The sequence below is a fragment of the Ambystoma mexicanum genome, chromosome 1p (assembly GCF_040938575.1).
Source record: "Ambystoma mexicanum isolate Mex_15411 chromosome 1p, UKY_AmexF1_1, whole genome shotgun sequence".
NCBI lineage: Eukaryota > Metazoa > Chordata > Amphibia > Caudata > Ambystomatidae > Ambystoma > Ambystoma mexicanum.
The window spans coordinates 267,701,694-267,725,962 of NC_090921.1; the positions used below are offsets into that span (position 1 = coordinate 267,701,694).

The 24,269-nt window shown below is 48.3% G+C and overlaps 1 protein-coding gene across 1 annotated transcript in view; it reads right to left on the minus strand.

Annotated features, from left to right (window-relative positions):
• The window catches only part of PELP1 (proline, glutamate and leucine rich protein 1), a 1,000,849-nt gene that overhangs the window by 395,918 nt on the left and 580,662 nt on the right, over nt 1-24,269 (minus strand). Inside the window, exon 12 of the mRNA XM_069646587.1 lies at nt 22,521-22,671. Within this exon, the coding sequence (XP_069502688.1) occupies nt 22,521-22,671 (151 nt within the window). The remainder of the gene's footprint in view (nt 1-22,520; nt 22,672-24,269) is intronic.

The window sequence follows — 24,269 nt, forward strand, 5'->3', positions numbered from 1 at the left end:
CATACAGAGGTCAGAAAAGCCTTCAGCGCCAGTCTGATTGCGCTCAGCTCCAAAAGATTGATGTGTAGTTTGGACTCCAATGGAGTCCAACAACCGCTGACAGTCAAATCATTGGTGTGAGCTCTCCTCCCCGTGAGCAAGGAGTCCCTCACTACAGTTCTCTCCGGCCATGGTTACCAAAAAGGGTTCTCCTTTCAGAACATTCCCCTCGCAGGCCCACCACAGAAGATCGTGAGAGACTCAGGGCGGAATCTGAAGGCAGTCCAACATCTGTCCTGAGAACTGGGACCATTGTGATCGGAGAGCCCATTGAAGGGATCTCATTATGAGGCGGGCCTCTGGCACCAGGAAAATGCAGGATGCCATGAGGCCGAACAACTTCAACAATTCAAAGGCCGGAAGACTCTTGGCGTTCCGGAATTTTGTTACCATCTGGAGAATGTCTTCAGCCCTCACCTTGGGTGGCAAGCACTTTCCCAAGGATGTGTCTAATACAGCCCCGATGTACTGGAGCTGTTGGGAAGGTGTCATATGGGACTTCTTGTAATTGATGGGAGAAGCCCAGTCTGTGAAGAGTGGCAGGTAACTGAGATGATCCAAGGCTTGTTTGGGAGAATGCGCCCAGATGTATTGGCACATGAAAATAAGCAACCTTAAGGTCCAAGGACACCAACCAATCCTGAAGTTGGAGGGCCTGAAGTAGCTGAGAAAGAGTGACCATCTTGAATGTCTTTCCTGAGGAACTTGTGCAAGTATCTCAAGTCCAAGACGGGTCTCAGTCCCCCGTTCTTTTTGGGAATCAAAAAACATGGGGAATACCAACCCTTGTCCCTCTCCGCTACAGGCACTGGTTCTATAGCGCCTTTCTCTAGCACGGTCAACATTTCCTGCACAAGGAGCGGATCCGGAATCCTCAAAGAGTGTTTCCCCAGTGGATTGGTCTGAGGCTTCTTTATAAAGGGAAGGCAGTAGCAGTGGGCTATTGTTTCCAGAGCCCATGCATCTGAAGTAATGTCTTGCCATTCATCTAGATGCCGAGACAGTCTGCCCTCCACTGGAGAACTGTGACTCAAGCCATCAGAGCTGTTTTGAATGGTAAAGAGGCTGCTGCTTGAGCTGACTTGGCACCACCATCTCCTCCACCACGAGGCCAACTTTCGTTGGCCTCCGAGTGGCCATTCCTCTCGCCTTTCCAAATGAGGATTAATAACGAAAGGGTCTACCCCTCCATGGTTGTCCACTAGCACGAAAAGGCTGAGGCCTAAAGAGTTGGCGGACGCATTTCAAGGTCAGCAACTTCTCAAGGGTCTCGTCAGCATTGCTGCCAAAAAGAGGAGACCCGTCAAATGGCATGTTGGAGTCTAGCCTGCGCATCAGGTGCAAAACCCTACTTACGCAACCACACAAACGTGCCTATCATGGTGCCCGTAGCCATGGATCTGCTGATGCCATCTGCAGAATCCATCCCAGACTGGAGGGACTCACAAATGGCTTCCTTGCCGTCCTTAATAGCCAGGAAACTGTCCCTCTTATCCCCTTCGGGAATATGCTCTGCCACCATAGAGATGCATTCCCACAGAGTGTATGAAAACTTTGCAAGTGCACAAGTGGAGTTGGCTGATTTCAACACCATACTCCCCGCCGAAAATACCTTCTGCACCCATCCATTTACACACTTAACGTCTATCAGGAGGGATTGTAGGGTACGCTACCTGTTTCAAGGGACCACCAGAATCTCGGTAGTGGGGACTATTAACAGGTAGCTGGGGTCGCTACTGGAGGGGCAGTATTTCCTCGTAAGAGACTTGTCAACCACCGGATTACCTTCCAGAATATCCCAATTCCTGCCCACCCATTTGTGAAGAGCCACATGGAAAGGTAACACAGGATCCGTAGGTGGACCCCTGTCCAAAATATCCGTAAAATCATCCCGATCATAAGGCACTGGAGGTCTAGACCAGCCCAAATATTCAACAACCTTAGACATAAGGTGTCGGTACGAGGAATCAGCACGCTCTCCTGGTTCTGGACTGCCGAACTACAGCTCAGGAGAAGTATCAATACCCCTAGCATTGTGCAAATTATCACACAGATCTTGCATCCTACTCTCCTCAGAAATGAGGCATTCTGGCACATTAGGAGTCCCACACTGGAGTCCAAAAGGGGCACCCTCCTCATCTGAATGCTGCTGCTCCTCCAAAATGGAATTGAGGTTCCTAAAAAAAAAAATATATCTTTTTGAAAGAGGTAATGGAACCCAGACGCTTCGAAACAGTCGAAGGCGCCTACATCGATTTAACCAGAGCCTTCCTTAGAGGGTCAACAGGCACTAGGGGCTGAGCCAGTAAAATTGGCCTGGCAGGCGTCAACAGTTTCGGCTGTGGGCCCGAAGGCCTGACAGGTGTCGAAGACCCGATGGGCACCAACGACAGCGTTAATGTCAATGTCTTCAAGGGCTTCAAAGGTGTCGACGACCTTGACCTCTCTGCATATCTTGAATGATCATATGATACCTCGAGGCCTCCCGATGTGAATCACGCCGTTTACTCGGTCTCGAGGTAGCGCAAGTGTCCGGCCGAGACCGCTCATTGCCGGCTTTCACAGAAGGCGCAGACAGAGCTCTGCCCTGCTTGTCAAAGATCACCTCTTGACACGGAAAGCTTCCCACTCTGCCGTGTCAATTTTTTCGCCTGACGAAGATGAGAAAGTGACCAGCGGTGCCATCTCCTCGAACACCAACGCCGAGGAATAAGAGTGGCGGGAACCACTACGAGACCTTGAACGCTTGGTCTTCTTCCACCGAGGAGAGTCACCTCTGGACTCGGGTTTACGGGGTTTGGACACATTGCCTCCCTGAAGTGTCCCCTTTCATTCCCGCAGGGCCTTTTCCGTCATGGATTGACACTTGGAGCATGTATTCATCTCATGGCCCGCGCCCAAGCACCACAGAGACTCGATACAGATCCGTAACGGACATCTTGGAGCTGCATTCCTTACGTTTCTTGAACCCAGAACCAGGGGTCATCAGGATAGAAGACGAAGACATTAAACAGATGAACAGCAATATTCACAAGTACGAGGCGCATCGAGTTTCTCACAAAGCAAAAATGTTTGCGGAAAAACAGAACTGAGGCTAAGGGGTGCTGTGCATGCTACTTATAACATCCGATGAAGTCACCCTCGACAGAGGCCTTGAAGGGACATCGACTCAACGCAGGGCGCCCTCTGCCGAGAAATTTTTTCAGAAGCAGACGAAGCTGGACATTAGATGTCAAAGATGAGGAATACGTTGGAGGACGCAAGCCATTCGAAATTACCTTACCGTGATGTTCTTTCTATGGATTCTTCTCCCGCAGATTCCTCATCTTGATAGATATCTTTTGTCAAGCTCTGCTGCAAAGGGCGTAGTGGACCTCGACTTAGCCAATAGTTGACCCGTTTTGCATGGTGGTTGATCGTCGGCTTCAAAAGTGATGTCCGGCACCATACATATACCACGTCACTACGCCCCATGCCTCAGTTCCTTCCACTTTTCCTGAGCTAAAATGCTGCATAGGAAAACAGAAGGAGGCTAATCAGCCTTAAAAACAACAACTATGGAATAGAAACCAACAGGTTAAAAACATTCCAATTTGCAAACTTTATTTTTTATTTAAGTAACAGAGATTAGCACCCCAAAGCCATCGTCAACTCACTTCATGAAATCAGAAGCGAAGAGCCACAACAATGAGCGGTGTAAGGAACTCATGGTGGCAACAGTAAAGGCAGACAAGTGATCACAGTTCAAGACTGTAGTTTTTCTCACCCATACAGTTTAATAATCTAAACCTAAATCTAAGATGGGAGCAAGCTACAATCATCAAATAATAAGGCAGTCCGAGTGGTGTCTTGTGAAATAAAAAGGGCCTATACTTAAAAAAAAGAAATAAAAAAAAAACATTGCCAATCCTTCCAGCTAAGTTACAAAATAGGGTGGGTTAATGTTCACCAGAAAAGGAAAGTGTTGACCAAAATGATAAATCAGGATAGTATAGCTGGGGTCTCCTTTTCCCACGTTTTTAGCACGGGACAGGGTGTGACTACTAAGCACAACACACACCTGGGCTTCTCCAACACGAGTGTTATTTTCAGCGATATCCGACCTTCTGTTGCCAAGTCTCATTCATACAAAGTCCCTTGCCTCCAAGGGTCTGATGTGTCAACAATAACAAAAGTTCCTTTCCGTAATCTTTTACGTTGGGTGATTACTTCACCCCAGGATCCCCCTCAACCGGGCTCCAATCCCTTTTTTGAGCGTTAGCCTCCCTCAGTTGGGTTCACTATGGCCAGAAGGACAGTTTACTTTCCTTTAACAATGCAGGACTCACTTCCCTCAGCCTTACTCCTGGCATTGCTTCCTCGGGTTCACATAGCCATTCTAACACAGTTCATGATTTATCATGTCAGAAAGCAGGGTTCCCTTCCCCCTAGCTTTCTTTCGGCATCCTGCCATCTGGTTTACACTTGCCACAGTTCACAAGAAAATCACTCTAGACCCCTAGGTTCACTTCTTACCCAAGTCCGGATCTCGGCACCCCTGCCCAGCTTCACGCAGCTTTAATAACACAATGTTCTCTGGGTTGTTACTGGTCACCCTAATTCGTAGGCATCCCTCAGTCGGGTTCACAATTGCCCTCAGTAACACAGTTCACTTTGTTTCCTCAGCGTGTCAAAGATTTTCGATTGTAAAAGGGGTTTTGCTCGACCCTTGTATGACCACTTTGACCTCTTGGTATTTGTAGTTTCAACAAAAGGAACCAGCCAGAGTCCTCCCAATGAGCGCCCACCTGGCGCCGGAGCACTGCTGCTGGTCCTTCACTGGGTTTTCTTAAAGTTCAGGACCCACTCTTCCGGGTTCAGAGCATCTCACCTTGCTTTAAGGGTCTCCCTCTGCCGGGAGCGGCCCCTTCAGTTTCCCAAAAAACAATTTTGGACATCAAATCCCAGAATGCACTGCAGTGTATTATGCTCCTACTTCAAAGTTCCCCAAAACGGCAGTCCATGGCTTTGGGAGCTGCAGGAGTTTCAATGGGGATGTGCCCTGAGGTCAGGGTCTCATCGGCTGCCCCTCAGAGACCTGGGCTGGGCTGGGCTGGCCTGCTGGGCCCAGGGGAGGAGCGCTGGTATGTCACCGCCAGGTGATCCCAGCTGCCCTTGGTTTTGGTTCTCTCTCTTCACTGCAGCCTATCCTGCATTCAAAGGTCCAGTACGGTGGTTCCCTCTCCCTTCTCCTCCAGGTCTCTCAGGGTCTCTGCAGATCAACTGATCTTCCTCTGCCGTCTCAGCTCCTTCCAGCATCCCCAGCTCGCTCAAAGTGTGTTCTCCTGCTCTGCATTTTATACTTCCTGGAAGTCTCAAGTGGAGTCAGGTGAGTAGTAAGAAAAGGAGGCCTGACCTTGCCTCATTAGAGGGAGAGTTCAGTCTTAGTATGGCATAGTCTTTCTTCTGTCTCTCAATGGCGGTGAGAGATCTTTATTCTTTCAGCTCCCCTCTTCCTCGTCTCAGTGTTTGTAGAGAAAGCCAGTGTGGAGGGATTGTGGGAGTTGTGTTTTTTCTGATTAGAGAAAAACTGTAGGGCTTTGTCCAAATAAACAGGGTGAGTGTGTGATGGTAAATGGATGTGTTGGTGTGGTTTTTACAGAAAGGTATGGTGGCACAATGGAACTGGTTTGACAATATTCTATTTCAACTGAAGGAATGTCAGGTAGGGGCATATCTGAGACAGGAGGATAAGTCCTGTGGTAGTAATACACAAGATGGTAAGTGCAATGTCTTTCTCCTGGTTATCCCACGCCTCCTTTCTGAGTTGGTACTTGTTGGAATTAGGGGTTGGGGGTACCAGGACAGGATTTCAAATTACCTATGAAGGTGGAAGCGTCGAAGGGGGGCAGTGGCAATACTCATCTCGCTATCGGATGTCTCACCCTCATTCCCCGAGGACCCCTCTCCCAGGTGATCCTCTGGCACTTGTCCACCCCCAGGGTCTGGATCCAAGTGTAAGGCCGTGCCCTGGCCACCTGAGAAAGAGATCCCAGCGTTCAGACAGTGAGACAGCGTCCGGTTTCTCACAGCAGAGACAGCTGGGAGGGATGATGAGGAATCTGCGGTAGAAGAATTTATAGAAAGAGCATGACGGTAAGGTAATTTCTCCTACAATGGATTGCTTTTCTCCTGCAGGTTCCTCATCTTGATAAGACTCCCCCAAGCAGTAAGATAAAGGAGGAGGGCCAAAAGGATTACACAAGTAGGCTCTGCAGACCCGCTCTGCCAAAACGTGCATCAGCCCCACGTGTAACGTCCAAAGCTTAGTGCTTTTTAAAAGTATGTACAGAAGACCACGTGGCAGCACAGCAAATTTCCCCAACAGGGACCCCCTTTTGAAGGGCTGTGGAAGCAGAAACTCCCCTGGCTTTTCCCGCCGACTGATAGTACTTACTGATGCACAAAATGATATAGCGTGAAATGGTTTGTTTAGCAATCGCAAGACCTTTGCGGGAAAGAGAATGAGCGACAAACAACTGGTCCGTCTTCCTGAACTCGGCTGTGCAGGCAACATAAAACGTGAGAGCTCTTTTAGGATCGAGACAGTGAAAACGCTCTTCCTCCTTAGAAAGGTGAGGAGGAGGGTAGAACACTGGCAAGTCAATAGACTGCGAAAGGTGGAATTCCGAAAAAAGGCAGGCATATTTGAAAACATCCGGCTTCTCCCCCCCACCCCCCATGTAAAAAACCTCCTTCTAGACATGCCTTTTGAGAGGGAGATGCTTTTCGGACAGAAGGCGGATGACTCTATAGAAATTTAAAAAGTCTAAAATTGTTGCTAAGTAGCTGGGTCTTGTTCCGCAGCCAGCTAAGCCTACTTGCAGTGTTGCCTCCATGGCAGGAAAGCACAGCCCCCATAAGCCAGGTAGGGGCAGATACGTTTCTCACATCCCAGAAGCTGCAGGGGAGCTTTTAAGGGCCAGCAGACAGCCGCTGAGGCTGGCGCGACAGCACCTTCGAAGCCACTTTGATTTTCCCCTCCCATGAGGGGACGGTTGGTTGACGTTTGGCAGGGCATTGGTCCCAGTGGCAGAAGATGACCTCCGATGACTGGGCACCGCAGTTAATTTGGTGGGGTTGTCTGCCCTTTTTAAGAAAGCCGCCGGACAGACACCCCGTCTTCACCAATCAAACTGGGACAGGAGTCCAGGAAGAACAGAGCTCCGTTGTCGAGGGATGCAGAAGGAACCCTGGTCTGACCTTAAGAGATACCTTCTCTCTGAAGAAGTGCAAAAAGGGGGGCTTGCAGCGCAAGGCCTGCAGCTCGCCAACGCTCCTGGGCGATGAGATGGCAATCAAAAAGGCTGTCTTAAGGGACAACAACCTAAGTGAACAAGAATGCATAGGCTCAAACAGAGCCTCCATAAGAAAGGTGAGGACCAGGTTAAAGTCCCAATCCAGAACAACAAAGGGAGTTGGCATTTATTTGTTGAGAAGGGCCTTCAGGAATTGGCCATGACCGGTATGGTAAGAAAAAAGATCCTTGATCCGGGGCCCGCCAAATACCCCTCGACTGTTGCAACCTGAAGGCATGCAGAGGCTTGTGACAGAAGGAACTCCATCACCGTTGTGGTGGGGCAAGTGATGGGGTCAATCTCGCACTCCCTATGCGCCTCAAATCTTCTCCACCTGCACACCTACAGGGATATTGTAGATTGTCTGCGTCCAGCCAGCAACACCTCAAGAACTTCCTCTGAGAGGTCCCAGTCATACCTCAGCCGCTCAAGAGCTATGCATGTAGGATGAGGAAATCTGCGATCGGGTGCAAAATCTGACCCTCCAACTGGGTGAGGAGATCTGACCGCCTAGGCAACTAGTGAGGTGGGCAGATCCAAGACCACTTCCTCCTCGTCCAATCCAGGGCGATCAAGATCATGGTTGCTCGAAACCTCTTAAAACCTTTGAGAATCCAGGGAATGATGGGGATCGGAGGGAACGCGTAATAGAGAGGGGAATGTCCAGTCCATCAGAAACACGTCCCCAAGTGCATTGTTCGCTGTGAATTCATTAGAGCAAAACTGTTGGCTTCCGTGGCAAACATTCACTGCTGGAGTACCCCAGAGAGAAAAGACCTCTTCCATGACTTCCTGGCCCACTTTCCACTCTTGTGAGACCATGCTCTTCCTGCTCAGAGCATCCGCCAAACTGTTCCCTGTCACCGCCAGATGACCTGCAGAGAGAAATATTTAATTCTCTAGCAACCAGAACCACAGTTGCATCGCTTCTGTGCAGATGGGATGGTAATGCCCTCGCCTCGCTTGTTCAGGTAGTGTATGGCCACTGTATTGTCCGTCAGAATCATGACTTGCTTCCCCCCTTGAGCGATGGGGCAAATGCCTTCAGGGCCAGCCAAATGTCTCGCAACTCCAGCCTGTTGATATGCCACCTGGATTTCGACGCAGTCCAGAGGCAGCTCACCTGCAAATCCTCGCAATGAGCGCCCCAACCCTTCAAGGACGCATCGTGACCACTCGGGTCTGAGGCCAAGGAAGCCAGAAGGGTTCCCCCGCCATAAGATTCTTGCACGTGTCCCACAAGCAGAGTTCACAAACTACCTGGCTGGACACCCTGAGAGGATCAGAGAGCCCCCAGACACTGAGACCACTGGTCTCGCAGGAGCCACTGAAGGGATCTCATGCACAGTTTGGCCTCTGGCACCAGGAAGATGCAGGAGGCCATGAGGCTCAAAAGATGGAAAAAAGAAGCCGCTGATAAGGTGGTGTGGTTCCAGAGCAAAAAGCCTTCCCAGCCCGAGTGTCTAGGACTTCCCAGATGAACCAGATCCTTGGGACCATTGTCATGTGGGACTTAAAGTTCAGGGAGAAGCCCAGCCTGTGCAGTAGTAGACCGGTGCCTTCCGGGTGAGTCAAAACATTCTGCTGACTTCCCCCGGATCAGCGAGTCCAGGAACGGGAATATGTGTACTCCAGATCTCCGGAGGTGAACCGCAATAAGCTTGGTGAAGACCCTTGGAGCGGAGGTCAACCCAAAGGGCACATTAAACTGATAGTGCTTGTCCCGAATGAGGAACCACAGGAATTTCCTGTGCTTTTGATGTATGGGCACATGGAAGTAGGCATCCTGCAAGTCTATGGACACCAGCCAGTCCTGAAGCTCGAGAGCGTGTAGAATTTGTCTCAACGTCACCATCCTAAATTTGCCTTTTCCCCAGGAACTTGTTTAGAGCCCCGAGGCCCAAATGGGACGAGACGACCTTTTTTACTAGGAAATATCGGGAATACCGGCCCGACCCTCTGATCGGGAGGAACCTCTTCCACAGCACCCCTCGACAACAGAGCTCTCTGTTCTTCCTGGAGCTCCTGACCCGGTTGGAGCTGTGAAGACGGGGGTCTGTCCGGCAGTTTTCTTAAAAAGGGCAGACATCCCCATCAAATTAACTGCAGTGCCCAGGCATCGGAGGTTATCTCCTGCCACTGGGACCAATGCCTGCCAAACATCAATCGTTAATTTATGGGAGGGGAAAATCAAAGCGGCTTCGAAGGTGCCGTTGCGCCAGCTGCAGCGGCTGTCTTCTGGCCCTTAGAAGCTCCCCTGCACCTTTCGGGACACAAGACACGTATCTGCCCCTGCCTGGCTTATGGGGGCTGCGCTTTCCTGCCATGGAGGCAACACTGCAAATAGGCATAGCTGGCTGCGGAACAAGACCCAGCGATTTAGCAACAATTTTAGACTCCTTAAATTTCTATAAAGAGTCATCCGCCTTTTGTCTGAAGAGCAGCTCCTTCTCAAAAAGCATGTCTAGGAGGATGTTTTGTACATGGGGGGGAGAAGCCGGATGTTCTCAAATAGGCTTGCCTTCTCATAACTACTGCTGACCCCATGGAGCGGCCAACACAGTCTGCAATATCTAGGCCTCTTTGCAAGGACTGATTGGCAGTTTCCATCCCAACCTCCACCAGCTGTATAAATCTGTCCCGCATATAACCTTCCGGGACTTATTCTGCCACATGCACGACAGCCTTCCACAAACCGTAGGAGAACTTAGTAAAACTGCAAGCTACGTTTGTGGCCTTGTGAGCCATGCTGCCAGAGGTAAAAACCTTCTTGGCCAAAGCGTCTATCTTTTTCCCTTCTGTATGGAGATTTGATGTGGATGCCGCGGGCCTGGAGTATATAGCGTCAGCCTGAATGACCAACCCTTCCAAGAAAGTGTGTGTTGCGAGGAAGGAAGGGTCCCTCTTGCAGGCCTGTACTTCCCTGTGACATTGGTACACGCGGGGGGGCAAAGTACATGGGGTTCATCAGATGGAAGCCAAAGGGTCAGGTATGGCCTGATTGAAGGGCATGCATGTTGTGCTCAATAGCCGGGTCCTCATCCAGGATGTCTGTAAGGTCATACCATTGATGGGGAATGGCAAACAACTTGAGGCCGAGGGCGTCAACCACCTTCTCTACTAATGTCCGAAATTTGACATGAGAGTGAGTGTAGGGTTGTTTTTGGTGCATCTCAAGGTATGGAGATGTGTTAAACCCACTGGCATCTTGAAGGCCCAGATTAAGTGCCATCAAATTGCCTCGGTCCTCGAAATAGTCGACACTGCATGAGCCCACGAAGATGGGGTCAACTTCTTTGCATTCCCCGGCCTGAGCAGTGCCGAAAGTCTACTGCATTGAATCGAAAAAGCTCGTCCACGATAGCAGTTCAAAGGCTCTGACGTTGCTGGTCGGCGCCGAGGGCTTATCCTTGGATCCGTAGGTCTGGAAGACAAGGCAGAGGGCTTAGTCGCTTGCAGCAGAGCCCTAGAGGCCAATGGATTGGGTACCAGCACTGATGGCTCCAAAGGGCGATGGGCGCTGTAGGAGAGGCTTCTAGAGGGCGATGTTCTTGCCTCGTGGGGTACGGAGCACAAAAGCTCAGTTAGCGCCGAGGCCTGCTGGTCGGGGGTGGGAGCCACGCCGACAGCCGCCTGTTGTCTAAACATGTGAAGCATTTATTTTTTAAATGAATCCCCACTCTTCCATCCCTTAGAGGGCTTACCTTGCACCGAGGAAGAATCTGATTCCCGCCAACGGTGGCGTTGCTTCTTCTGTGAGGAAGAGGAATAGGAATGGCTTCTGCAGTGGGACCCGGTTTTCAATTTCTTGCAGTGCCAGCTTTCGTTGTGCTGTGGGCTATAACTGATCGCCTGAGATGAAGGAGAAGAGGCTTCCGTGTAATGTGAGGTTTTCAGTGATGGATGAGCTTGTGCCAAAATCTGGTAATCAGTGCGTTTTGACAGTTGTATGCTTTTTGAAGTAAGCTCAGTGGCGTGATCAGTACTGGGAATGGGCTTCTCTTCGGCATACGTTTAGCATACGTTTAGTAGGGGGGGGGCTTTCGATACTTGGGTCCTATGTTTTATATGCGTGGAGGATTTTTCGCTCGACATTTGTGAGCGGCTGTCATGGTGCACACGGGATATGGGCGCAGTGTGTCGAGGCTGATACGCTGGAGGGGAGTTTCTATTCCGCATGGCACTGCTTCAACGAATGTTTGATCGAAAGGCTTGGGGTAGTGTGTTTCTCTCTCTGCCAACTCTTTGGCACCTGCTGCATGGGCTGCCCAATTTTTACCAGTGCTTTTCTTAGTGCTTTTTCTTAGGTCAAAAAAAGCTGACAGGCAACACAGCGATTTCCAGAGTGATCTCGAGGAAGGCACAGATTGCAAACCTTATGGGTCTCCTTCTAGGGATACTTCTTATGACAGGAGGGGCAGAATTTAAAAGCAGTGTTCTCCATGATAAAAGCAAACTTGTAAAAGTCCAAGTAGAAAAGAGGGGAAGAGAAAAGGTAGGCATTCTCAAAGGGTTATGTGGAATATGACAAACCCCCCCCCACTCTCCATACTGTGTAGGCTGTGGTAGGCCGAAGTTATCGATGAGGCGGCTCTTGTCAATGATCGTCAGTCGAACGTGCTGTATAGAAGCAAATTGCTGTCATCGAATGCAATATTACATTTGAACTAATAACGATTTAAGTAATGAAGGCTACATGCGACGAGCTCCACAACTTGCGACCATCCACAGACATCAAATACCTTAAACTTACTCTTATGTACTTACACAAACACTTCATGCTCCTGCATCTCAAACAAAACAACCTGGGGGACTTCGACGAGTGAAGGACCATGGGTACTACGGAGGTCACACTACGGAGGTCACACTACGGATAGTATTCCAGACACCCAGGAACGTATTTCGATAAATCTCTTCCATCAGCAACCCTCTGGAAAGATGCATTATTCTGCTAAGGGTACTGAGCGGGCTGGAGCGCCTGCCCTGATTTTTTCAACCTTTTACTCCCTCCACATGTAGTGCTAAATACTAGGTATTCCTGTTTTATGAGAAACTGTGCTATAATTTATTGAAGGTAGGTGGATTTTAGTAAAACTCCACAACACCTATGGTCTGTCACGCTCACCTGATTCCCACGGAGGCGCAGGTCTGGCTTCGAGTGCTGATGCTTCTTCAATGGTAAAGCGCAGGACTCTGAGGATGGACAGGTAGGGCCCCTCTACTCTGGCTTCTCTGGCTCGCAGGAATATTCCCCTGTGCGTGAAAAGGGAGTATTACCTACTGACGGAATAATGCTCAAGCCTCCCACTCCCTTCCAACCCTCCACGATACCCTTCCACGATTCTCCGTGAAGTCTCACCTTAGGGTCTGGAAGGATGAGTTCTCCATCCTGCTTCTGATGCAGGGGCGCGTTGAAACCCAGTTACTTCACTGGATTGAGGTTTGATGGGAGTTCAAATAAGCTTGACTATTCAGGTAAGGCGCTGTAAGTAGCAAGATCAAAAGTTCAAGCTTAATAATAATGTTCATTGTCTTATTGCAGCAAGCGCTAACGCTTATGTTTTTTTCCCCTTAGGGGCCGGGGTTCGGAATGCCGGAGATATGGCGCCGACCCGAAGTGAAACGTGCAGTTCCAGTAAATGACAGGTAAGTTCTGGATGAGCGTTCGGGTAATGTCTTTGCATTCGCTCATTCAATGTCTTTGTCTTTTTTCCCCATAGGGGCCGGGGTCCGGAATGCCAGGAAGCGGCAGGACCCGAAATGAAATGGGAATGACCCAACAGGTAAGTCTTAGAAGGAAACTGAGCTTTTCCTATTCCCTTCCTTATCTCACCTTGTGTTCTTGTCTTTTTCTCTCTAGGCTCTGGGAAGTGGCTGTGGATCCGGATGATCGCTGCTGAAGATGGAGGTGCCCAGGAAAGGTGAGTGAAATGCAGCGCTGCAGCGATCGAAGCGAAATGCTTTTAAAAATGATGTCTTCCCTTTCAGGATCGTCGGTGTGATGTCTCCGTGATGCAGCTTTAGCAGGTAAGGTCTTCTTTCTTACCAATTCTCTCTTATCTCCCTTTGCAGGCGACCCAGGATGCTGACAGGCGTGGCTGAAGTCCAGATGCTGGAGCTGACACGGTGAGCGTCCAGCTGCGAGGAGCAGAACAACGCGAAGCGTGAGTTGCTGATCGGGCGTGGTTTAAATAGCTTTGGAAGTTGTTCCAGGTATGTATCCTTCCACCGATCAGGTATGTATCCTTCCCCGACCACACCCAGGTGGAAAGTAGTCCCACAGGTAAAGTAGTTCCATTCAGGCCTCAAGAGGGCCTGGATGTAGCAGCATGGTCTGCATCAGGTAAGTGCACATTAAAACACTTGAACACATGTCTAGCAAGGCGCCAGGACAGGGGTCCAACATGAGCCTGGTGCCTAAGGCGCCAGGACTGTGTCCAAAGGGCCCCAGCTTGGGCCAGCTGGCACTTCCCTGGGGGGGAATGATGCCTGCCTCTGGGGTTGCTGGGTCGGACCTGGCTCCTTGGAGGTAGGCATCATGACATGGTCGGACTGCAAAGACTATCCTTTTAGTGTACAGGGCTCCAACTCCAGGCTTAGTCGAGGAGGTAAACAGGCTTTTTGTGGAGTACACAGATCTCTGAGCACAAACACAGTCAAAAAGACACTTGCACGCTTTGAGTTATATATAAATATCATTTATTACACAGACTAGGCAATGTAAGTTCATTTTTCAATTCAGGTAAGTAAGAGAATATTTTATACATATATGCAGTAGGTATTTACAGTGGTAATGCAATGGTAAACCATTCGTTGAAATGCAGGCAAGGGAAGGAGCAATTCCTCAATGTAATGTTCTTTCTATGGATTCTTCTCCCGCAGATTCCTCATCAGATCGAAATCCCGTTCCAGCTTTGGCTGCTTGGAAAAAACTTTGACGGGGGTGTAGTGGACCTCAACTTAGCCGTCGATCAGCCTTGACTCGTTGTCAGAACATCCGCTCCGGACATGACATTGGGCGTTGTGTATATATACTGCGTCATTACGCCCAGTACCTATGTTCCCACCTCCTCCCCTCGAGCTCAGCAGCTGCAGAGGAACACCAGCAAGAAGAAAGACGGCCAACAAGCCAATAGAGGATTAGAAAAAAATGCAGACATCTACTGCTGACGCTTTTAGCGGGGATGGATGTGAAGGGGGATGAGGAATCTGTGAGAGAAGAATCGCTAGAAATAACATTATGTTACGCAATTTCTCCTTCAATGGATTGCTTTTCTACCGCAGATTCCTCATTAGATAGACTCTCAAAACAGTGGAGAAAATAAATTGAGGCGGGACGAAAGCTTTACAGCAGAAAATTCTGCAACACCGCCCATCCGAAGCAAGCGTCCGCACCATGGGCGATGTACATGCTGTAATGCTTCATAAATGTATGAAGCGAGGAACAGGTTGCGGCACGGCAGATGTCCCCAACAGTTCGCACCCTTTGCAGAGCCATAGAGGTGAAGACCCCTCTGGTAGAGTGAGCTCTGATGCCAGGAGGCAATTTCTTGCTTAAGGTATGGTAGCATTCTGAAATGCACAAACTGATCCATCGTGAAATTTGTCTGCTTCGATACAGCTAAGCCTTTTGTTGAAATGGAGTAGGCTACAAATAACTGGTATTTTGTTTTTTTTATAGTCGGCCGTTCTTGCTACATAGAAGCTTAAAGCCCTCTTGGGGTCCAACCAGTGAAAACCCTGCTCCTCCTTGGAGGGGTGCTAAGGTGGGTAGAACACAGGAAGATCCATTGCTTGAGAAGGATGGAATTCGGACGCCACCTTACGCAAGAATCCTGGACTCACTTTGAGAGATACTTTTTGCAGAAAAAACAAAGAAATGGCGGTTTGCAAGAAAGGGCCTGCAACTCGCTGACAAGTCAGGCCGAGGTGATGACCAGCAGAAAAGCTGTTTTCAGCGTTGGGAGCTGCAAGGAACATGAATGTGACAGTTCACAGGGAGCCGCCATAAGGAAAGTGAGAACCAGGTCCAAATCCCAATCAGGAACAACAAAGGGGATAGGCGGAAAAGTATTCACAAGGCCCTTCAGGAATTGGGCCATAACCGGGATTGTGAAGAAAGAGCCTTGATCCGGAGACCTTTTGAACACAGGCAAGCTGCCTTTGGCTGTGGTGACCTGAAAGCCTGAAGAGGCCAGTGACAGAAAGACCTTCATCAATGTAGTGTTGGGACAAGAGATCGGGTCAATCTCACGTTCCCTGCACCATGCCTCAAATTTCTCTCCACCTGCACGTGAACAGAGAGATCTTGATGATGACCTGCATGAATCCAGCAGCACTTCGAGCACCTCCTCAGAGTGGTCCGAGTCATATCTCATCCTCTCAAGAGCCACGCACATAGGTTGATGGATTCCGGGGGAGCACCCAACCTTCCGACTGTGTTAGGAGATTCTGCTTGTTCAGGTAGTGCATGGCCACCGAATTGTCCGTCAAGATAAGGACATGCTTGCCCTACAGAGACGGAGCAAACACCTTCAGCGATAACCTGATGGCTCGCAACTCTAGCCTGCTGATGTGCCACTTGGCTTCCATTGTTAACCAAAGGCCGCCCACCTACAAGTCCTTGCATTGAGTGCCCCAACCCTTCAGGGACACGTCTGTGACCACCTGAGGCCTCAGAGGCCAGAAGGGCTCCCCCGTTAGCAAGTTACTGCTGCTGGCCCACCAAGAAAGATTGTTGACCACAGACTGTACACTGAGGACATCCTTCAGGGTTCTGAGGTACTGGGACCTCTGACCTTGCAGGAGCCATTAAAACGATTGTATTCGCAGCCTGGCCCTCTTGCACTAGAAAAATACAGGAGGCCATGAGGCCTCAGAGGCAGAGGAATGGAGCCACTGGTCAGGTGGCATGGTTCCGCAAAAGATCTACCATCTGCACAATGCGGACTTCTCTCTCCCAGGGCGAAAAATCCTTCCCGGCCTGAGTGTCCAGGACTGCCCTAATGAACTCTGGCTTCTGAGCTGGTGTTGTGTGGGACTTCTGAAAGTTCAGGGAGAAGCCCAGTCTGGAGTAGTGAACAGGTGTCTCCGAGATGTGACAAGACATGCTCCGCCTAACTCCACGGATCAGCCAGTCATCCAGGTACAGGAATACATTGACACCGGATCTCCTGATGCGAGTCGCAACTACCGCCATGAGCTTGGTGAAGACCCCTGGAGCGCAGGTCAACCCAAAAGGAAGCACCTTGAATTGGTAGTGCTTGTCCCCCATGAGGAACCTCAGGAACCTCCTGTGCGTCTGATGTATCGGCACATGAATTAAGTGTCCTGAGGATCCATGGACTCCAGCGGGTCCTGCAACTCGAGAGCGTGGAAAATCTCTCTCAACGTCACCATCCTGAATTTGTCTTTCCTCACGGCACCCTTTCACAGTGCTTGCAGTTCTTCCTGGAGCTCCTGTTTTGGCTGACAATGAGGTGGTGAGGGGTCAGTCCGGAGGTTTCCTTAAGAAGGGTAGACAATGCCCCCCACCACACCACACGAACTGCAGGTCCCAGGCATCTGAGGTAATCTCCTGCCACTGATGCCAATGCTCGACAGCTGTCCTCCAACCAGTGAGAGGGGAAATCAAAGCAGCTTAGAGGACGGAGCCGCTGCTGTCGATGTGTGCTGACCTTTTGAGGCCCCTCTGCCCCTTCCGGAACACGAGAAACGCCTCCGCCCTTACCTGGTTTGCAGGAGCTGAGCCTTCCTGCCATAGGGGACTTAGCGCCTGTAATCTCTTCCACGCGAAGCGAAACTGAAGGCAGGTTTGCTCAGCTGTTGTGCAGCTAGGACTAGCGACTTTGCTGCAAGCTTGGACTCCTTGAATTTCTCCAAGGAGCCATCGGCATTCAGGCCAAAGAGATTCTCCCCATCAAAAGCCATGGCCAACAATTTACTCTGGACATTGCAGGGAGAAACACGAGGAGCGCAGATAAGCCTACCTCCTAAGGAGCAAAGTGGAACCCATTGCTCAGCCAACACAGTCCGCCACGTCCTGGCCCGTTTGCAAAGACTGCCTGGCCATCACCTTCCAGACATCCACTAATTGCAAGAAACCATCCCACAACTACCTTTCAGGGACATACTGAGCTACATGCGCAACTGCTTTCCACAGTCCAAACAAATATTTTGCAAAGCCAAAGGAGACATTAGTGGCCTTCAAAGCCTTGCTGCCAGGAGAAAACTGTGCTAGGGCATTCACTTTCTTGCCCTCCCTGTAAGTAGGTAAATTGTATGTGGAAGAAGCTGCCTTGGTGGAGACCGTGGCCGTCTGAACAACCAAACCCTCTAGTGTGGGGAGAGAGGAGAGCAAAAGAGGGTCTCCTCTTGTTGGCCTATACTTGCTCCTCAGGTTGGAATCAACTGGGGGAATGGAGCAGGGTCGTTGCCATAAGGTGATGACTGGGTCAGCTATAGCCGGATTGAATGGCGTACTTCTCTCTGTGGTGGGACCCTCGTCAAGAATGTCCATGAGCTCATAGCCCTGGACGGGTACAATAAGGGGGAGTCAGCCCAAAGGTGTCCACTAACCTATCCATGAGGGCCCTAAACTTTACATGAGTAAGTGCATATGGGTGGGCCTGCTGTAATTCAATATCAGGCGTCATGCAGTCCCACCGCCAGGGCAAGGAGGTCTGCCTGGTCAGAAATCTTTTCTGCCCTGCCAGCCCCCGATAAAATGTGGTTGATGTCGCCCTGGGCTCAGTCGGCACAAAAATGTGTGCCATCGGGCCGAAGAAATTAGATCAAAATAACAGTATGTCGGCAGCAAGGACTTGTTCATCGATGTTGAAGGAATGTCTATTGGCTCCGACAATGTTCTGAACGCCGGTGGAGCATCGAGAACGATCGGGGTCTGAGACATGCAGGAAGGTCCTGGTGTCGGAGACCAGCCAGACTTGCTTGGCGCTGAGCCCAAAGTCTCCACAGAAGCTGATGGCGATGGGTGCTACGCTGGGGTTGGACTCACTGGGCGCCACTGGAGCTACCAAAGCCAACTGTTTCAGGGGCTGTCCAGCACTCATAGCTGACTTCGCAAACATGGCAACATCTGGTACTTATAGTCCCCCCCCATTCCTTACTGGATGTCGGACCTGCTGACGACTTCCTGGGTTCTGACGAGGACTGACTCTGGTCAGTGTCGCCTTTTCTTTTTATGAGAGAACGATTGGCTCAGAGTGGAGTCTCTTTTTTGCCTTCCGCCGGTGCCGACTCGGGTGTGGAGCCCTCCGTTTCAGCTTCCGAAGACCAAAAGGTCGACCGCACCGGTAACTTGGACAGCGTTCGGCCCAACGCAAGCTTCGCTGCCCGCTCTTGAAGGGACTTAGGTTCATTTTGCCACAGGATGCGCACCCCTCTGTGTCATGACCCGTGCCGGGGAGAAACACAGATGCTAGGCGGGTTGGTCAGCAACACCTTGGAGCCGCAATTGGAGCAGTGCTTGAAACCTGGAATCCGAGGCACGGACATGGCAGCTCAAAATGACAGAATTTTGTCAAACATGCCGAGTGAAATTCAAAGATCGATAGCATTCCTCAAGAGCAGCGTGCAGAGTGTGCGGAAAAAAGGAACCGAGACACGGGGTTTAGCGACGCAGTATATATACGACACCCAACATCACATCCACAGCTGACGATCGAACACAGAGTTAAGGCGGATTGATGGGCGAGTCGAGGTCCATTACGCCACCTGTTTATGTTTTTTCCGAGCAGCTGAAGCTGGAAGGGGATATCTATCTGCTGAAAAATCTGCGGGAGAAAAGCAATCCATTGAAAGACGTAGCAAGAGTATTCATCGACCAACAAACAGAAAATTATAAAACTATTAAGTTACATAATTTGGTACAAAATGTAGAATAGTTGGAAGCAATTCAAGGTAGGTAAAGCACTTGGCAATTAAAGGTTGGAATCACTATCATCAAGGAAAGAATTAATGAATCAAAACAGAGCAGGTAAGAGTTCCATTCAACACAGAGGGCTTAGGCTTTAGTAGTCCCTCCCTATCTAGCTATGAGAGTCTCAGAATAAGATTGGGGGTAAAAATAAGTAATGCAAACATTGTAAAGAATCTGAAGTACCAGAAGATTACTTGTTGCAAGTAAGTACACTATTTGTTGGGAAAAGGGTTCAGGGGCTTCGGGGAAGGGTCCCTGTAGGTGCACAGGTGTTGGGCCTGGGTAAACATGTATGGACAAACTCCCAAACGCACGAATCAGCACTCCAACAACAGAGGAGCAAAGCAACTCTAGGTAAATTCTATCTAGAGTCTTACAGTACCTTAAACGTGAAGATGCTGCAGCAGCAGAACCGGTCACCAAATTCTTGTTCAGGCAGACTGAAGGGACACTGGAAGGATCTTGCAATAGCAGTCGAGGGGAAAGGCTCTCAGCAAAGGATTCTCCACCGTTGTGTGGTTTTGATGCCCTTTTCAAAGCACCAGTAAACAACGGTTAATGCCTGGTCGATTCAGCTGGCTTTCTCGGCACAGCCTTCAGAAAAGTCTGCCTCTGGAGGTCTGGAAAGAGTCCAACAAAGTTTTGGAAAGATTTGTTCTTCGGAAATGCGTTGCACTGAACACTGGCCACAGGTCACAGGTCCCAGGGTATTGGCGGTTTGCAGCCGGTGAAGGCCGCAGCTCATCGTGAAATGGCTCGAAATGCAGGTCGTCTTCAGACTGGTTCAACCCATCTTTTGAAAGTTACTTCTCGACTATCCATCTGCCTTACCTGTATCTATGAATCTATTCCCCCCTGCATTAGCATTTTACAGTGTTGTGTAATTTGCTAGCATCATTATCCTGATACTGGCCTTAGCAGTGAGGGTCTTGGACGTGTATTGGACCTTACTGGAGAAAGCTGTTGGCTCATATTCTCCCAAGAGTCGAGTCAGACAGCTGTACTATATTGTCCACCAAGTCAGACGTTGGCCTGGCTTTGTGAACACACCGTTTCCCCCTTGTGATAGATCTCCTTACACCACTCACCAGATGGCTATGGAGTAATCTCCCTACACATTAGGTCAAAAGAGGTTCTGCAGGCTTAATTGCACAATGTACAGTAGCAAGAGCAATTATGAAGAGCAGAATTGTTTTTAACGCACAAATAAAGAGCTTTATAACACATTTAGGGTTTAACATTCTGCCTACTTATCAACACCTAGGTAGGTGACGTGGTATTCCCCGTGAGGAAAGACTGTACAGGCTGTGTAAACAGAAATTAGACATCTCGTCACTTACTCACGAGCTGCATTAGTAGGGCGGATTTTTATAAGAAAGGCTACGTAGTGGAACAAAACCACATGGGATTCGTAAGAAGTGATCAATTTTGGAACCATGTATACTGTGCAAAATCAATTGTCATGTCAGCAACTTTTTATGTATGGAAAGAGGCACGGAAGATAGAGAATATAACAAGTGCCTTATGAGAAGTATTTAGATATTTTAAAGAGTTTAAAACAATATTATGAATTTTAGGATTCCAGTGAATTGAGGAATTCAGATATTTTATAGTAATACGATTATTTTTAGGGTCTTGTGAGCTGATTTGTTTGGTAAAAAGTATTATGACAATTAAAGAGATGTTTTGTCTTAATACAGTGATACATTTTAGACAATGAAATGGGAAAATTGAATAAATGCATGTGGTGATGTGCTTTAAACAAGGAAATGTGACAATTGTATAAATGTGATGATCATTGTAATTATTTATTTATTCAGATTTGTAGAGCGCACGTCAGCCCGGGGGCATCGTGGCGCTTGTTACAGACATATCTTGGTTACAAATACAATAAAGCAATATTAACAAGGAATACATTATTTACAGTGGGAGATATGGTGTTTGTACAGTAGCAATGCAGTATATTTACATGGATTCGCATGGGTCACATTGTGCAAGGAAAGAGGTCTTGAGTTTCCTACGAAAAATCGGGAGCGAGTGTTCCGCCCTAATGTCTGCAGGGAGAGCGTTCCAGGTCTTGGCGGCAAAGTTTGTAATATGAAAAATTATATAAATGTATGAATGGTAAATCATTTTTTATATCAAGATCTGTGCTTAAGGTCGTCAAACCATTGCATAATTAAATTTTAAAAAAATTAAATTATGAAGCGCAAATAAAAGATCAGATATGGGTCAAAGCTAATGAGCCTTCGTATCAGCAACAGTTGAACGTGAGCAACATTCTATGGACAAAACCGTTTGACTTTAAAAACGTCCATTGTGTTTATTAAAACAAAGCTCACACCTGCATACAAGCATACTTTGTCAAACATGGCTTCAGTTGGTTTGCCAAAGTACAAGATAAAAGATCTCAGTTAGCCATCAACATTTTTAATTTGTCATAGTTTTAAATATGTTTTGTTATGAAAAATGAGTAAAACAGTTAACTAGTGCTCAATTAATTTCATATGATAGTAGAGCATTTCCTTTATTCTCCTTTAACAGTTTTGAAAACCAACAATTTGGTGTTCTGTCTCACAAATAGAGTTAGAGCCTAACTCCTGTTTCACAATAGGCAGGTTTAAGATTTTAAACAAACACAATTAAACTACCGCTTGCAAGCAATCCAATGACCCACTCGCCCCAATTCATTGAGTATAATAAGCACTGCTTGAAACGTAACCCATATAAATAACTATTGTACTGATCAAAGCACTCCTTGTCCAGGCAGCAAATTCCTCCGGATGAAGACATTACATCTTCAACTATTTAGATGAGTGCTACCAGGACACCCCCATATCATGAATAGCACATTTTATGCTGTCTAAGGCACCTTAAATTTACAAGCACATCCAGGTATTCCAAACTAAGTTAGTGACAAAGATAAAACAATGTCTTGCTTTATATTGTAAACCTATATGCAACTCGAAAACCTGCCTCATTTTGCTCAAGGACAAGACTGGCAGATTTCTGAACACATTAGTAAATTGAGATTTATAGCAGGAAAGCACTACAACTTGCAGGTCCCCAATTGTTCTTTGACTTTCTTACACGGCAAGTATGAATTAATGAAATGAGGGTGTCAGAATGAGACACAGACCCTCCATATACTGAAGATGGAGTTAAATAGCAAACAAGATATTTGTCTTCACTCATCTGCTTACCTTGATTGTGTCTGTTAAAGGTGTGATGTCGGCAAGAAGGTGAGCCAATAGAACATCAGAGTGATGTGTAGAACCCTGCAAAACTCCACTGGATGCTCCACATATCTTGATCCACAGCTCAAGGACACAATAAATCTTGGCTCGCACAGCACTAGGAGAGGGAGTCAGAGGTAAACATTTTAACATTGTGAAGGGTCAAAAGGAAATATCCCAGAGGCGTGGTTAGCCACTCCACTGGCAATATTCACTTTGATCATCTAAAACAACAAAATGCTGGTTTTAAGTGGGAATACTATTCATATTGCAGATACACAGGTGGGGATCATGAAGCCGGACTCCTCCCAAAGCAGCTTAATCTCCAACAGAGGTAATCTGGATGTACCTACACTTGAGAACAGCTTTATCAAACTGGGTTAGCTGTTCAAATGATGAGATGGTTGGAAGGTTTTGATTATTTTTAAACTCTGGAATGGCCCTGGGTAACCCTCCAGAAAAGTGTTTCTCATCCTGGCAGACATTACACATCACAGTTCGGGTTAGCGACTGTTTGAGGTGAGACTAACCCTCATTTGCATATGGTCTTCACCTTTCTGTAAAGGAAGAAAGCAGAAGCCTTCCAAGAAATCCGGTACAGATTTGAGGAATGCATAGGGTCTCCCCACTGAAACATTCACTCAGGCGCTGGCCTAAGTAAGACAATCATGCCTCCAAAAAGGCAGCAAACACACTGGCCCACACAAATGGATTGTAGATTGGTAAATCTAGGAGAGTTTATATCAGTTTAATCACAATCAAAAGGTGCATTTGTGGGCTCAGGATGAGCTTACATCATCCTACGGTCACAATGAGACACACGCACAGAGTACACCAATAACTCCAGCCAGAGAGGCAAGTACAAAAATATACAATTATTTTGTAGGCATTTAAAATACACTTAACAATGAAACCTATAGATAAGTATTGTCACACTACTATAAAATACATATATACGTTCACTCCTGTGAGAAGATAATTTGATTCAAAATCTGTGCAATACAGGTGAGCTGTCAAATGCCAAAAATACAGTAGAAACACTCAGTTCCCCACTACTTCCTAAATCCAGCTCAGAGCGTTTCGAGCCTAGTGCCCCAAAGATTTACTTGATCAGTGGTTTTACTAGGTAATTGGAAGATGCCAGTGGTTGTGATTTACCGTTCTAAAACGGTAAATTAAGGTAAGTAACTCTCTCAATCTCACTACACAAGGATAGGCCCAGGGGGCTATGCCCGACTAGACGACCACCGATCTAAGTGAGTAAAGAAATGCTAAGGACAAGACTTTATGCCCCTGTAACCCTATGGAGGATTGGGAGCCGGGGGGGCGGTGGTATAGGGGGAGGAGTTGTGTTACCTTGCACCCCCCTTAACTCCGATATCTCTCAAGACCACTTTAGAGGTTCCGAGGGAGGCTCAGGAGTCGTAGGTGTAGAGGACAGTTTCGGATGCAGGATTTAGTTTCAGTCGGTCGCAGCTGTGTATTTCAACAGTCACAGGCATGGTCAAGCTGTACACCCTGCCAACAAAAAGGAAGAAGACTTCCACAGAGCAGGAGACCTCCAGGAAGCGAAGAAAATTGGTTGCAACTCATCAATACAAATTGGGCTGTAACAGGTGATCTTTGATGGGTGAACGGAGCAGGCCCAGTAGGACTTCCATTTGAACTAGTAGGCTGAGAAACACACAATCAGGAGTCCTGTAGCACAACTTGAAG